At 34.5% G+C, this 15,050-nt stretch overlaps 1 protein-coding gene across 10 annotated transcripts in view; it reads left to right on the top strand.

Annotated features, from left to right (window-relative positions):
• Nucleotides 1-15,050, top strand: part of ATF2 (activating transcription factor 2) — an 81,838-nt gene that overhangs the window by 26,487 nt on the left and 40,301 nt on the right. For 9 of the 10 annotated variants that reach the window (XM_045480265.1, XM_045480268.1, XM_045480272.1 and 6 more), the window contains 5 exons: nt 2,976-3,050; nt 4,903-4,972; nt 11,021-11,117; nt 14,176-14,294; nt 14,438-14,566. In XM_045480265.1, the coding sequence (XP_045336221.1) occupies nt 3,019-3,050; nt 4,903-4,972; nt 11,021-11,117; nt 14,176-14,294; nt 14,438-14,566 (447 nt within the window). In that variant the 5' untranslated portion in view covers nt 2,976-3,018. The remainder of the gene's footprint in view (nt 1-2,975; nt 3,051-4,902; nt 4,973-11,020; nt 11,118-14,175; nt 14,295-14,437; nt 14,567-15,050) is intronic. The other variant, XM_045480273.1, reaches the window with a different exon arrangement.

Here is a 15,050-nt window from a genome sequence, read left to right as displayed (position 1 = left end):
CTGGAAAGAAGTCTGAGTTGCATGCTAGATTAGCTGATGTAAACTTCCTCACTATCCTGGAAGCTTCTTGAGGGCAGGTACCTATCTTAGTTCCCCATTACATCCCTAGCATCTAGCAGAGTGCCAAGCCGGAAGTGGATGCTCAAGTATTTGTTGATTGAAAGAAGAAAAGAGGAAACTCCAATGGTATGGGATCTTGAGGGCAAGGAAGATAAAGGACTGTTAGAATAAGAGTTAAGAGTGAAATTAGAGAAACCAAAGAACTTCTTTTAAATTTTGCTTACAATCCTCTTATGTCTTCTTCGTGACAGTAATTCTCTTACCAGTGTAGTTTTGGATGTTTGCCAGAGAGCTGTGTGGTATATTAACAATTCTCTATCTGTAGTCATTGAAGTCCCAACAATTTATAGTGAACAAAGCCTCCTTTCCCTATGAACGTATTTCCAACCTTGCTGTAAAAGGAAGATAAGGCTAGATTTAGAGGCTTGAGATTCAGTTTAAGGAAGAGATAGTTTTTAAACCTCCCAGAGCAAATATCATCATTTATGTCTCAAGGTGCTTCATCTGTTGTATTTACAGCTACCTCAGCGAGGTTTTAGAAAATAGTAATAAGGAATGGGAATTTTTATTGTTTGGCTAGGAAGTAGGCTGATATGTAGGTAAGGAACTTCTTTTGTAGAGGAAGGGGGCAGTTGTAATGGTGCAGGAGTGGAAGAGATGAGAGAGAAGGGTACGACAGGCTAATTCTCTCAGAAAGCCTGTCTAGAACTGTCAGGTTTGTCCCTGCACTCCCTGTATATTGTCATAGTATTTTAACTCTTGTTCTTATCAAAGGAATTGAGATTATATTTCTGTATTCCTCTTTCTTCTGCTAGACTGAAAGTTTCTCAAGCACAGAGACTTTTTTCATCTTTGTGTCTTGGCATGTATTTGGTGTTTAAATGTTTCTTGAACTTAACTGAATTTAAATATTGCTTTGATTTTTCATGGCAATATAACTGCATTTTCTTACTAGTTTTAGAAGAGTTTGTTAAGGTAGACAAAACTTACTTGTTCACATCATATGACTATTCATTCCTTAATATTTAATGAGTAAATGCTATTGTGAGATAGGCACTGTTTTAGGTAGTTAAGCCAAAGATAAGCTCCTTGCCCTCATTAAGGTCACATTCTACTGGTAGTAAGAGAAGCAGAACTTTTACAGATTTCCTTTAGATAATTCTGGTGTTCTTTTCCCTCTTCTCACAGACAGCATGGTAGAGTTGGATGTGAATAGAGGAATAGAACCCTACCAGATACAAGTTTTGCCTGGAAACCAGGGAAAAAACTGTCTTCCTACCCTCCTATACCAGATCACCCTTGACCCCAAGACTCAGAACGGTGGATATTTACACATTTCCCCACAGGAATTATCCAGTTTTTCTGAGCAAGACATTCTTGCTACCACATTTATAAGCAAAATTAGAAAAAAAATTTTTCTTTGTGCATCACTGGCTTATTTGGATAAGTATATAGTCACTTTGGGGGGTGCCTGGATGGCTCAGTCTGTTAAGCTTCCTACTCTTGATCTCAGGTCATGATCTTGTGGTTCGTGAGATCGAGCCCTGCATCAGGCTCTGTGCGGACAGTGCAGAGCCTGCTTGAGATTCCCTCCCTCCCTTCCTCCCTCTCTGTCTCTGTCTCTGTCTCTGTCTTTCTGCCCCTCTCCCGCTCAAGCGTGCGCGCACACACATGCGTGCTCTGTCTCAAAGTAAACTTGAAAAAAAGCATATACTTTGTTCACCACTGGATGGGGTTTTAGTAATTCTAAGATGAAGTATTAGCAGAGTTTGGGTTTTTGTTTTGTTTTAAGTTTTGTTTTGTTTTTTTTATGTTTATTTATTTTTGAGAGAGAGACAGAGAGTGAGCTGGGGAGGGCAGAGAGAGAGGGAGACACAAAATCCAAAGCAGGCTCCAGGCTCTGACCTGTCTGCATAGAGCCCAACTCGGGGTTCAGATTCATGAACCATGAGATAATGACCTGAGCTGAAGTCAGGTGCTTAACCAGCTGAGCCACCCAGGCGCCCCTCTTTATTTTTTTTTAAGTAATCTCCACACCGAACGTGGGACTCAAACTCACAACCCCAAATCAAAAGTCGCATGCTCTTCTGACTGAGCCAGCCAGGCTCCCCTAGCAGAGTTTTTAAAATGGGCCACTCAGGGCGCCTGGGTGGCTCCATTGGTTGAGTATCCAACTTCGGCTTAGGTCATGATCTCACAGTTTGTGAGTTTGAGCCCCGCATCGGGCTCTGTGCTGACAGCTCAGAGCCTGGAGCCTGCTTCGCATTCTGTGTCTCCCTCTCTCTCTGCCCCTCCCCCGCTCACACTCTGCTTCTGTTCTCTCAAAAATAAATAAATGTTAAAAAAAATTTTTTTTTTAATAAAAGAAAATGGGCCACTGACCTGGATAGTTCCAACATGTTGTACTTGTTCTCAAACTAATATCAAATAAATAAGTTATAAAGTTGTGAAACAGAGACATGCTTATATAGATCAACGATATTATGGGACAAATAGATTTTGGTGAATTAGGCTGAGAATTTGATCTCCTCTGACTATATTTTAAGAAGTTAAAAACTTTCCAAATAGATATTCTGAAATGCTAGATCTCCTCTTTCTCATCAGACTCCCAAAACCAGAATTTTTACTCTTTTAATAGCTTCCTTTCAACTATAGCCCTAAGAGCTGAATTAAATGTTTTTTCTCCTTTTATCCTGTGGTGGAGTTGGATATATAGATCCTATGTTTGAGGCATTTATATGGGTATTCATATTGTAGGAGCACTACTCTTACCTATTATAAAGATTCTTAATAGTGACAGGCTTTCGGGGTGACAGTATTACAAAGTAATAATTATTCAGATATTTCAATATTTCAATATTATTCAAATGTTTCAAAACTATTTTTAACAGTGTGAAAACTATTTTGTTTTTCAGTATCCTTGCCATGAAAAAGAGGACGTGATAAGTTGTTCAACTTATGAAATTCAAGTTACATGTGAATTCTGCCAGGTATGTATGCAGTATTTGGGGTTTTTAGCCATTTTCATATTTTAGGTGATAAAAATTTTTATAGTTATTTCTAGATAAATATTTCAATATTTTTTTCTATTAAAAGAAAACACTTATCTGGTATATTAGTTTAGCTGATACTCCTGTTGTGTTTTTAAAGTATCAAATGGAGCATTAAAATACATATAACTATGACAAACATAAACATATTTTAGGGTTTGATTTCTACAGTGTCAGATAATACTAGTTCCATAAGATGTTACATAAAAAAGGATTTCAAATAGCAAATGAATGTGGCAAAAATGCCATATTCGAGGTGCTCCTTTAGTCATTTCACTTGAACATATTAAAGGCTTTAAGTCCTAAAGAAAAAAAGTCCTAAAAAAAAAAAAGTCCTCCAGCATTTCCCAAATTTGTTTGATTACATACCTTGTTTCTATAGTAGCTGCTGTCATCCCTGTTGAATATGCTTTGGGAAACATTACTCTGAAGGCTTAACAAGCTAATGTTGAAAAAAGAACAATGTTACTGAATTTTTAGCTGAGTCAAATACCATTATATGTAATTTTTAAAAAAAATTTTTAATGTTTATTTATTTTTGAGACGGAGACAGAGCATGAGTGGGGGAGGGGCAGAGAGAGAGGGAGACACAGAATGCGAAGCAGGCTCCAGACTCTGAGCTGTCAGCACAGAGCCCGATGTGGGGCTCGAACCCATGAACCATGAGATCATGACCTGAGCCGAAGTCAGATGCTTAACCGACTGAGCCACGCAGGTGCCCCAGTTATATGTAATTTTTAGAAAGAAAGCCAAAACAATGAAAACCTAGAAGTTGATAGGAGTGATTGGGAACTTTAAGTCTAAATCAAAAATAGGAAAATAATCTTGACTTAAAAAATTTTTTTAGTTATTTTGTTCAAATCAGGATCCAAAAGAGGATTTACATGTAGTTAGTATTTAGGAGATTTATTAAATCTCCTTTAATTTATAACAGTTCCTGTCTACCTCCTCTCTTTTTGTGTACTCCATGATATTTATTTGTTGAAGTGACTAGGGCTTTGTCCTATAGAATTTGGCTGACTGCTTCCAGATTGTTTTCACAGGTTTTTCTACCTCCTATATTTCCTGTAGCTGGATCTAGAGATGCTCAGTTAGATTCGGGTTTGACACCCCGATCCACCCCCCTACCCCCCCACCACCAACACACACACACACCCTGCCTCCCTGGACTACTTTCTTGTGCATAATGTCTGATTGTCCCATTCTTAGTGATGTTAAGGTTGACCTGTTTCCCATCACCTTTTTTGCTAATGGTTTCATCAGACATTGGTGACCTGGTCTAGATCCATTATTTCATTGGGGATTAAAGTGATGATTTTCTAATTGTTTCGTTCATTCTTCACTTAAACTGTTGAACAGGAAAAATTTAGCCTGACAGACCCAGGTTCCTGACCTTTTCCTTTTGTAGTGTCAAATCTGCATGCTGCATGTATTTGTCTACTCATTATAAGAAAATGGAAGGGGGGGGCACCTGGGTGGCTCAGTCGATTAAGTGTCCCCGACCCTTGATTTTGGCTCATGTCATGATGACAGCAGAGACTACTTGGGATACCCTCTCTCCTCTGCAGCTCCCTTGCTGCTCTTTCTGTCTCTCAAAAATAAAGAAACTTTAAAAAAAAAAAAATTGAAGACGAAAGGGAAATAGGGCTAAAATATCAGTAAAAATGTTTAGTTCACATTGAAGTAGAAAAGGTAATAAGCTTAGTGAAAATCATATAATACTACATTTTAAATTATTCTTTAAAAATCTGTACTGTAAAATGTTAAGTCATCTCTTAATGTTTTATTATAGGCATTACAAGGACCTGTGGAATATGAGTGATGACAAACCCTTTCTATGCACTGCCCCTGGATGTGGCCAGGTAATATATAAATTACTTTAAATCATTTTGTATAGTCACATTTATTAAAACACTGATGACAGTTTTTGTTGTCATGAAGAGGATTCTCCTGCAATTTTTTGTAAAATTTTGGAGTTCGAATAAAAATAACCTAGAAAATTTTTGAGAAGAAATTCTTCATTTTTCTGAATAGAATATTTGAATTTTAAAATACACAATCTAATATGGGGAAAAAAAGTTAAAATTCCTGTAATGGAAAGGTGGATACCTAGATGAAATCCAGGGCTTAAAAGTATTTTCATTTGACCATTATTGGTTAAAAATCATTGTAATTTGCTTAATTGGAAATGAAATATACATTATCTTGCTTGAAAATTATTTTACTTGCTGAACTCATAAAATTAATACTTACCTCTGACAATATCACTAATGCATTAATGTTCTTAGTGTACTTAAGTCTAACATTTTCACTACAGAGCATGTGTGAAAGTATTTTCAGAAAAATCAGCATTGTTTCAAAAAATAATATTTCAGTGTTTTTAACAGGCTATTACATTATTAATCTATTGCTATTATGATAATTCTAACTTTATAGACACCAGTAAAAGGATAAATTTAATGTGTAGTCAAATTACAGAGTACTTAACGATACAAACTGTAGATCATAAATAAGCATTTGTGTTTCATTGGTTGTTATTTGTTTTCTTTAGTTGACGTTTTAAATTGCATAATTTGACATACAATAAGCTGCACATACTTATAATGTACAGTTTCATGTTTTAACATGTATATGCTCATAAGACCATCACCATAATTAAGATAGTGAACATACTCATCACACCAAAAGTTTCTTCATGCCCCTTTGTGATCCCTCCGTTTGTTATCCCTCCTACCATTGTAAACCACTATTCTGCCTTATATCCCTATAGATTAGTTTGCATTTTCTAGAATTTTATATAGAGTCATACAGTCTGTACTTTTATCTGGCATCTTTTGTTCCACATAATTAATTTGTGATTTCCCATGTTATGTAATCAATAAATTCTTTTTCATTGATGAGTAATATTTCATTATTAAATGTGGACATTTGGCTTATTTCCAGTTTTCAGTTATTACAAATAAAACTGGTGTAAATATTTGTGTACAAGTCTTTTGTATGGATGAATGCTTTCTTTTCTCTTGGGTAAATGCATAGGAATGTAGTGGTGGGATCATATGATAGATATGTATTTACTTTTTTAAGAAATTGCCAAACTGTCTTCCAAAAATGGATGCACCACTTTACATTCTTACCAAGAGTGTATGAGGTCTGGTTGTGCCATATCTTTACCAACATTTGGTATTGTGTTGGTCTTCTCATTTTAGCCATTTTTATTGTATATCCTGTAGTTTTAATTTGCATTTCTTTGATGAAAAGATGAGCACTTATTCGTGTGCTTGTTGGACGGTTGCCATCCTGGATACCAGTCCATTGTCAAATAGTTTCTCTACTAAGTCTGGTTGGCATCTTAATTTTCATGATAAAAGCTTTTGAACAAGTCTTTCTAATTTTAGTGAAGTCTAATGTGTTAACTTTTTCTCTTCTATGGTTGTTGCTTTCTAAGAAATCTTGTCTAAGAAATCTTTGCCTACCTTTAGGTCACAAAGGTATTCTCCTTTATTTTTCTGAAAGCTTGTTTTTTCATTCAGGTCTCTGTTTCATCTTGAACTCGTTTTTGTATATGTATATACTGGTGTGAGGTAGGAATTCAAGCTCACTTTTTTCCATGTGATTTTTCAGCATCATTTGTTGAAAAGATTTTTCTTTCTCTGTTAATTTGCTTCAACTCCTTCGTTGAAAATCAAATCACTGTGTAACTGTAGGTCTGTTTCTGAGCAGTCTACTCTGTTCCTTTCATCAGTTTGTCAACTTTTATGCTAGTACCACAATATCTTAATTACTCTAGCTTTATAATAATGCTTCCGGTCAGGAAAGGGAAGTTCACCAATTTAGTTCTTTCTCCTTTTGAAGATTGTTTTGGATAGTCTTTTAATTTTAGTCACTCTGGTGAGGATGTAGTTGTATCTCATTATGATCTTAATTTGCCTGATATCTGATGATGCTGAGCCAGGGTAAAGATAGGAATTACCAGGGTTGGTGCTATTTAGACAGGTTGTGCCTCTCTGATAAGGTGACATTTTAATTAAAACGTGAAAATGTGGGAGCAGACGCTGGAGGAAGAGTTTTTAAACTGAAGGAACAGCAAATATAAAGGTCCTAAGGAGGGAAAGGGTTTGGGTGTGTTTAAAAACAGAAAGACGACTATTGTGGCTGGAGCGTGTAGTGACCAACAAGGATAAATAAGGGTAAGAGATGCTGTCAAGTAGAAAAAAAGAGTCCTACTCTATAGGACTCTGTCGACTGTGATCAGGTATTTGGGCTTTATTCACAGAGTGATGAAAAGCCATTACTGAGCTAAGAGTGCAAACGGGGAGTAGACTGACAGCTGTTAGGTGAGAGATAATGGTGTCTTTGTCTACATGCTAATAGTGGAAATATAGAGAAATAGACTGATTCGACATATATTTTGGAGATATATTTGATATTCATTTTTCTATAAATTCAAGAAAGCTATAAAAACTACACTTCTCAGAATTTTTTATGACTAGTATTTCCTAGGAAATTGAAAATTCATATAAAAATTGATTTTAGAAGTACCAATTTGGTGGTGGTAATGTAGTACAAGTTATTTTTTGTCATAAGTATTGATACTATTCCAAATTTGAAATTTAGCTTTAGTGCACTTAAATTTAAATTTTCAAATAGATTTTAAATTTCTTAAAACATATTTTGTTGATATTGTTATTTTGGAGAGAGACCAGTAGAAATCAGTGCAGAGAATACTAACTGTTGACTGTTGCTGTTAAAAATGTTTTTAGGAGCGCCTGGGTGGCTCAGTCAGTTAAGCGTCCGACTTTGGCTCAGGTCATGATCTCGCAGTTTGTGAGTTCAAGCCCCACGTCAGGCTCTGTGCTGACAGCTCAGAGCCTGGAGCTCGCTGCAGATTCTCTGTCTCCTTCTCTCTCTGCCTCTTCCCCACTTGTGCTCTGTCTCGCTCTTGTCTCTCAAAAATAAATTTTAAAAAATGTAAAAAAAAAAATTAAAAAATGTTTTTATATGCCACTATTATGTATTTCACAGAAAGAGTTGTTGCATTCATTGCATTTGTTTTAAAGTGATGTTCCACTGAATTTGGTGAAAGAGACAAAGTGAGATAATTTAGTGAAAGATTCATTTAACATGGGAACTCTTCTATTTCATTGGTAATAGCTTTGCTTTTGGTGATGCTTTCATTGAAAATTATCTCTTTGGTAGAATGTTTATACATTATAAGCTGTTTTGCAAAGGAAATTAAGATTGATTTTATTCAGTCTAAAGTGTCACTGGAGGTATGTTAATGTGAGTATGTGTGTATAACTTTCTGATGTTGAGTAGATTTCTTCAACTAGTAAAAAAGTAAGATGAGCTAGTGGTCTGATGGTTTTATAACTTAGTTGTACCTATTTATCTGTTAATAATCTATATCGTGGATGTGAATGCATGTATTAAATGCAGAATGACTGACTTCTTAGGAAGTTAGTTCTGGTAAGTGTTCAAGCCTTAGAAACACAGATTTCTCAGATATCAGAGCTTAAATTCCTTATAGAAGCAACTGGTTTACCTCCCTTCCATCTGTCAGGTTACCCTTTTTAACTTTTTAAGAGAGATGGTTATCTTATCCTACTTTTCTTGACTGCCTTTCCATTTCATTCAGCTGTATGCTCAAAGCCTTGTTGTTTAGCAAAGTACTGTGTACATGTAGAACAGTTTGCATTGGGGTTGTACTCTGAATTGCCTGGGAGAAAGAAATTATGAATTCAGTATATGTTGTTATTACTAGTAGTATCATAATCTTTCTATAAAACTTACTTTCGGGGCGCCTGGGTGGCGCAGTCGGTTAAGCGTCCGACTTCGGCCAGGTCACGATCTCGCGGTCCGTGAGTTCGAGCCCCGCGTCAGGCTCTGGGCTGATGGCTCGGAGCCTGGAGCCTGGAGCCTGTTTCCGATTCTGTGTCTCCCTCTCTCTCTGCCCCTCCCCCGTTCATGCTCTGTCTCTCTCTGTCCCAAAAATAAATAAACGTTGAAAAAAAAAAAAATTTAAAACTTACTTTCGAAATAAACTTTTTAATTTGGCTCAGACAACGGTTCAAATAGATTTTGCAAACATTTAAACTTAGCATGTAGTAGCTATTTTATAAGCATTTGTTGAAAAAGTAATTTGTTTCATTCATATACATAGATATATATCCATCTATCTATAGATATATCTGTCCTTTCCTGGTGACTGCCTTTTGACAAGATGACTGTTGACATTTTGTTTAAGTTTCTAGTTAAAGGTAAATAAATTACCTCAGGTGATAGCTAAGGTTCAACTCCCCTATATCAGGTACCAGTTTCAATGTATTTTATCCATGTACATCAATAATATCATCTGATCAAAAATCTCTTAATAAATAGCATTTTGGTAAATTTGATCTGTAGATCATATGTGAGACTTCATAAATTCATATTTCTTGTTCTCCCCCTTTCAATATTCACATGATCCTAAATGGCTTTTAGGGTTCTTTTAACTGTTCTTTTTTACTTAGGATTAAATTTGGTGCCATTTTCACACGTTTTGTACAATTTGTGCAATTCTATATGTAGTTGCTCTTTGATTTGGATATTTGTGGTCGAACCAATCCAGGCAGGGGATATGGTAGAATAAGTTCCTAGGAGATAACTTTCCATATTCTTATCTGTTAATTATGACCTCTACCAAAATGCATTTATTCACAAATGTTTAATTATTGCCTTCATGGGAGAAATTACATTGTTAGGTTCTTTGGACATAAAGTGAATCTTGCTTTAAGGTACTTTTAGAGTGGAATGTAATACATGTGTATTTAAAATTGTAATGTAAGGTAATTAAATATGCTAGTAAATTCTACACGTATGTTCATTCTCTAAGAGCAGTTATTCAGCAGTCTATGAAAAGACAGCTACTTCTTCCTCCAAATTTGGGAGTAATTCTTACAATGATAAAGCAATAGTAAGATAGCACTTGAGTGGGAAAGAGCTGGATTATAAAATGAACTGCTTTGTTATATTGATTGCTATTTCTTCACTGAATTACAAGAAGCATTTTTTTTTTTAATATGGTAACATAAAGAACCTGATTTACTTCTTAATTTATTCAGGAGTAATATTTCTACAAGAGAAGGAATCCATTTTGATGGTTTAGGGGAACTGAGTTCAAATACGTATAATTTTAACATTCCCGTTTATAAGGATGTAGAACAGAGAGTTTATATCTCTTAATGTGGCATTTTATAATTATTGCTCTGAAATAAAATATAAGTGCTCCCTATTTTCAGTTATAATTGTTGCTCGATAAGGAGCGTCTTCATAAAGGTTGATGTCCAGACATAATTTTATTTTAAAATGAACTAGCTTATTATATTGGTTGCTATTTCTTTGTTGGATTATAACAAAAGCATTCTTTTTTAACGTGGTAACATAAAGAACCTGATTTACTTCTTAATTTGTCCGGGAATAATATTTTTATAAGAGAATTCTCATTTTAAAAGTGGTAAGTAACCTGAAGTCTGGGTCAATACAGTGCTTTCCTCAGAAGTCATTGTACCATGGAATATATATTTCTACTATGATAAAGCAAAAAAAAGAAAAAAACAGTAGTGGTCTGTTTTTAGTATCCAAATGAAATTTATATGAAGTTTCTTTGCCTCAGGTTTTATGAGTTTGCCTCAGTCAAATGAGTTTTGTGACTTAGTAATACATCAGTATTGCTTATTCTTGGGTAATGGGTTTCTCTATGATTATATGAAGTCTTCTGTGTTTATCTATACTAACAATAGATTCTTTTATAGTTAACAAACTATTTCATTGTTAATGGTGGTTTTACATGTTGTGGAAATGAATTTCCTTATCATTTTACTTATTTGATCAAATTGAAAATCTTAACTATATTTTAAAACTTTTTGCCACAGCGTTTTACCAACGAGGATCATTTGGCTGTCCATAAACATAAACATGAGATGACACTGAAATTTGGTCCAGCACGTAATGACAGTGTCATTGTGGCTGGTTAGTATATGCTTTTATTAATAGCTTATATACATATTTCACCTGGAATGTGCACAATTTTTGTGTATTCTCTGTAAATAATATAGTCTGGTGATATTCCAATTCATTTACAGTAAATGTTGGCAACATGTATTTTACCCATTACATTTTCATGTTTCCTTCTGACCATTCATTTCACTTTTTTTTGTGTGGTTTTTCAAATGTAGATTTCAATGTCAGTTTTGTGGAAATTAATTTAGAACCCCAGGAGCATTTTTATAGCATCTCCAGAATTTACATTTAATTGATAATTGAACTAATGTGATATTTAGTCAGTGTTTCTTTTAGCTTTTTACACCTGGTTTACAATGCTGTGGGAAGATAGGAAATGATCAAGCTCCTCCTGTTGGAGAGAGATCAATTAGCTGACTTGCTCACTAGAATTTGTTTATATTTCTTTTGGGACTAAAACATCTGTGTTAGTAAAATACTCTCAATAAAGGGGCCTAAATTCAGTATTTGCTTTTCTTGTGTTTTGAGCCTATGAACATACAGTATTACATAAGCAGATGAATATCTTTCACAATATGTGAAAAGAGAAAATTCATGCATTGTTTTATTGTCCTCTCATGCTGTATTAGCTGCCCCTTTTTTGGTATTTAATTATATATACACACACGTCTATGTGTATGGACACACACATAATACGCATAGTTTTACTGCACTTTCTATATTTTATAAGTATCATGCTAAGAAAACAAAGTTTCATGTAAAACTTAATATATTTATATAAATTTCAGACCCTTTTGTGTCATAACCACAAAGTCGTAAGTATTCAGAATCACCCCTAAATTATTCTTTTCTAAAGTTTGGGTTATACTGCTTGTAAGTCTGGAATTAACCCTGATATCTGAATATTATGAATATTTTGAAATTAATACCCAGCATAGAAATTGTCATTGCAGTGCTCTGGAGAGATAACGAGGCAGATGTTTTTTCCTGTACTTTCAGTATCATAATTTTTGTACTGAAAAAATTTGAGGTAACAAAAAGTTGGTAATTTGTCAAAAACTAGGAAAAATGAAAGAGAGAATGCTCAGCGTATCTTTAGTTCCGTAAAAGGAAGCAGAGAAGAATGAGCTATACATTTCTTTAAAATTGTATACATCAGATCTAAAGAGCTAGAACCAAAAAAAAGCAGTCAAACAAAGTAACAACAACCTGGACAGTTCACTCTCCTAGGCGTGAAGGTCTTTGCTTGTCTGAAACTTCCTGCCCTAGAGCAGTGTCTGGAAATTTTCAACTTAAAAATGTTTCGAGATTGGTTTCTAGAAATTTCCTGTTGCTTTACCTTTATTACAGTAGAAAAATAGAACATGTTCAAACACAGCACTTGACCATTTTTTTACTAACATATGTTGAAATAAGTAGTTTAGCATTACTGTATAATGCATGATGTGTGTGGTATATATTTGATGGTCAGTAGCCATAAGCCACTGCATATCATATTTAAACCATTGATGTTTAAACCGTGCCTGTGTTGATGTTTCTTTTCTCAGGCTTCATCATTCCAGTAATCACTAATAATGCATATGCATAAAACATGGTTATTTTTAAGCTCTTTCTCTCCCTTTAACACAAATTAGGAGCCTTCTGTTGAGGTGAGATAGACCTTTTGCATGTGAATAGAAGAGTCAGATTTATATTCAGTTTACTAATTCAGCTATGATGGACTTAAACTGATATGAGTATTCTGAGCCCTTACTGTAATAGAATTATAGAAGTCTTTTGAGGGTTAGTGGGTACGTATGTTGTAGACTAACAGGTAAAATGATGGCAAGAGAGAGTCTCTTCAGTAATTTAGATAATACTAGTAGTGTTTGAAATAGGCTTACATTATACATATGTGTGACATGTAGGTCATTTTAGTGTTAAATATATTTATATGTAGTAAGCATATCAGTACTCTAGATATATGTGGGGCAGAGATGAAACAATAAGTAATGCCCATTCTGGGGACACAGTATTTAACAAATATATGAATTTTAATCTTACAAAATCTTAAACCAGGATTCATCCTTATACATGTATTTAATTTAGGCTAGATTCCTAATACAACCTATAAGTTAAAATGCATTGAATGTGAATAGAATTTCAGTGTGCCACCAACTCTGGTCAGTATGAATAAATAGCCTGGAAAATTATGAGACCAAATAGGCAGAGTCCATAAAAATACTATTTTTTATTCAACATGGACCTTAACTGGCATTTATTCTATAACCAGTATATGTGTTAGTGTACATAGCATAAGTACATATTCAAGGATAGTTAAAATATTCCAAGTTGTGAGAAAATAGAGTTGACTATTCCTCTACTGCCTAGAAATTAAGGTAGAACTTTACATAAATATGTAACTCTTAAATAGCCCCTTGTTCCAAACTTGAAAAATGCATTAAAATAGAAAATTGGCTTTAGCAGATAGTAATAAGGAGGGAGGGTTGGTTATTTTTGTTGTTGTTGTTGTTGTTGTTGTTTTGGTTTGTTTTTGTTTCAGGGCTCTTGTTTTAACCTTCTTTTTCTTCCTTGTAGTATTTTGATCTACCTCCTAAGAATTCTGTTTTATCTTAAGCTTGCTTTCGTAATAGATTATGAACACTAGTGGAAGGGCCAGGCTAGAGTGAAGATACATGCTCTAGTCCTAGTTTTCCCCAAACTGCATGTATTTTAAACAATCATAATTTTTTAATAATGTAAAATTTTTAAAATTCTTACTGCCTTAAATAATGATAATAGTTGATCTCTGAGTAGAAGATTCTTGTCACTCTACTCAGAGAGAAGGTCTGGACTAAGGAAGAAGAAGGACTTTTTTCATACTTTTATGGTTCATAAAGTTGGAGGAAATATCTTGAACTGCAACAAAAACTTAACCAAATTTTGTTTGCTTTAAAGGAAGAGGTCTTTCCAAAGAGAATTAACAGCTGATTGAACCAGTCCTGCTAATTTGTTAATTTACTAGCTATATTTTAGGGTCCTGCATGATATTTAAATCTATGTGATTGCTTCTTGACGTTTATTTCAGATCAGACCCCAACACCAACAAGATTCTTGAAAAACTGTGAAGAAGTGGGTTTGTTTAATGAATTGGCAAGTCCATTTGAGAATGAATTCAAGAAAGCCTCAGAAGACGACATTAAAAAAGTATGTTGTTAACCATGAAATTAAAAAAAAGAGTACTTCTAACAGAACAATAATCATAGCTAACACTTCCTGCTTTCTTATTTTAGAAATGCTGATTGGCATTTTGGAATTCCTAACATTTTCTTTTAACGTTTGTATTTTAGATGCCTCTAGATTTATCCCCTCTTGCAACACCCATTATAAGAAGCAAAATTGAGGAGCCCTCTGTTGTAGAAACAACTCACCAAGATAGTCCTTTACCTCACCCAGAATCTACTACCAGTGATGAAAAGGTTAGAAATTTGCATTTTTGGTAGAAATAGAAACTTAGTGTAAAAAAATCACCCCAAGTAAAGTTTAGTATTTGATTTACATAAAATGTTAATGTAATAAGTTGTACATAATTGAGTGTCAGGTTGTAATAGTCTTACATGTAAGAGCCTGTGAATACTCATGGAAATTTCAGGGCAAGAAGACGTCACTTTTGTAAAAAATTGGCTTTTTATTACACAGAAAAATTATAGGGGAGGACAGCAGTCATTTTAAATAAAACTTATTTTTTAAAGGCTACACAAATTTATAAAAACTTAATTTTTCTGGGTTTTGTTATTTTATTCTTTGCCACTTTTTTTTTTTTTTTTATGTTTATTTTTGAGAGAAAGAGAGTGCAAGCGGGGGAGTTGGGGACATAGGGGGTTGGGACATAGAATCTGGAGCTGCGAGATCATGACCTGAGGTGAAGTAGGACGCTTGACCGACCGAGCCACCCAGGCGCCC

The sequence above is a fragment of the Leopardus geoffroyi genome, chromosome C1, assembly GCF_018350155.1.
Source record: "Leopardus geoffroyi isolate Oge1 chromosome C1, O.geoffroyi_Oge1_pat1.0, whole genome shotgun sequence".
Lineage (NCBI taxonomy): Eukaryota > Metazoa > Chordata > Mammalia > Carnivora > Felidae > Leopardus > Leopardus geoffroyi.
Note: the sequence above shows the minus strand (reverse complement) of the source record. Positions and strands in the feature narration are given on the sequence as shown.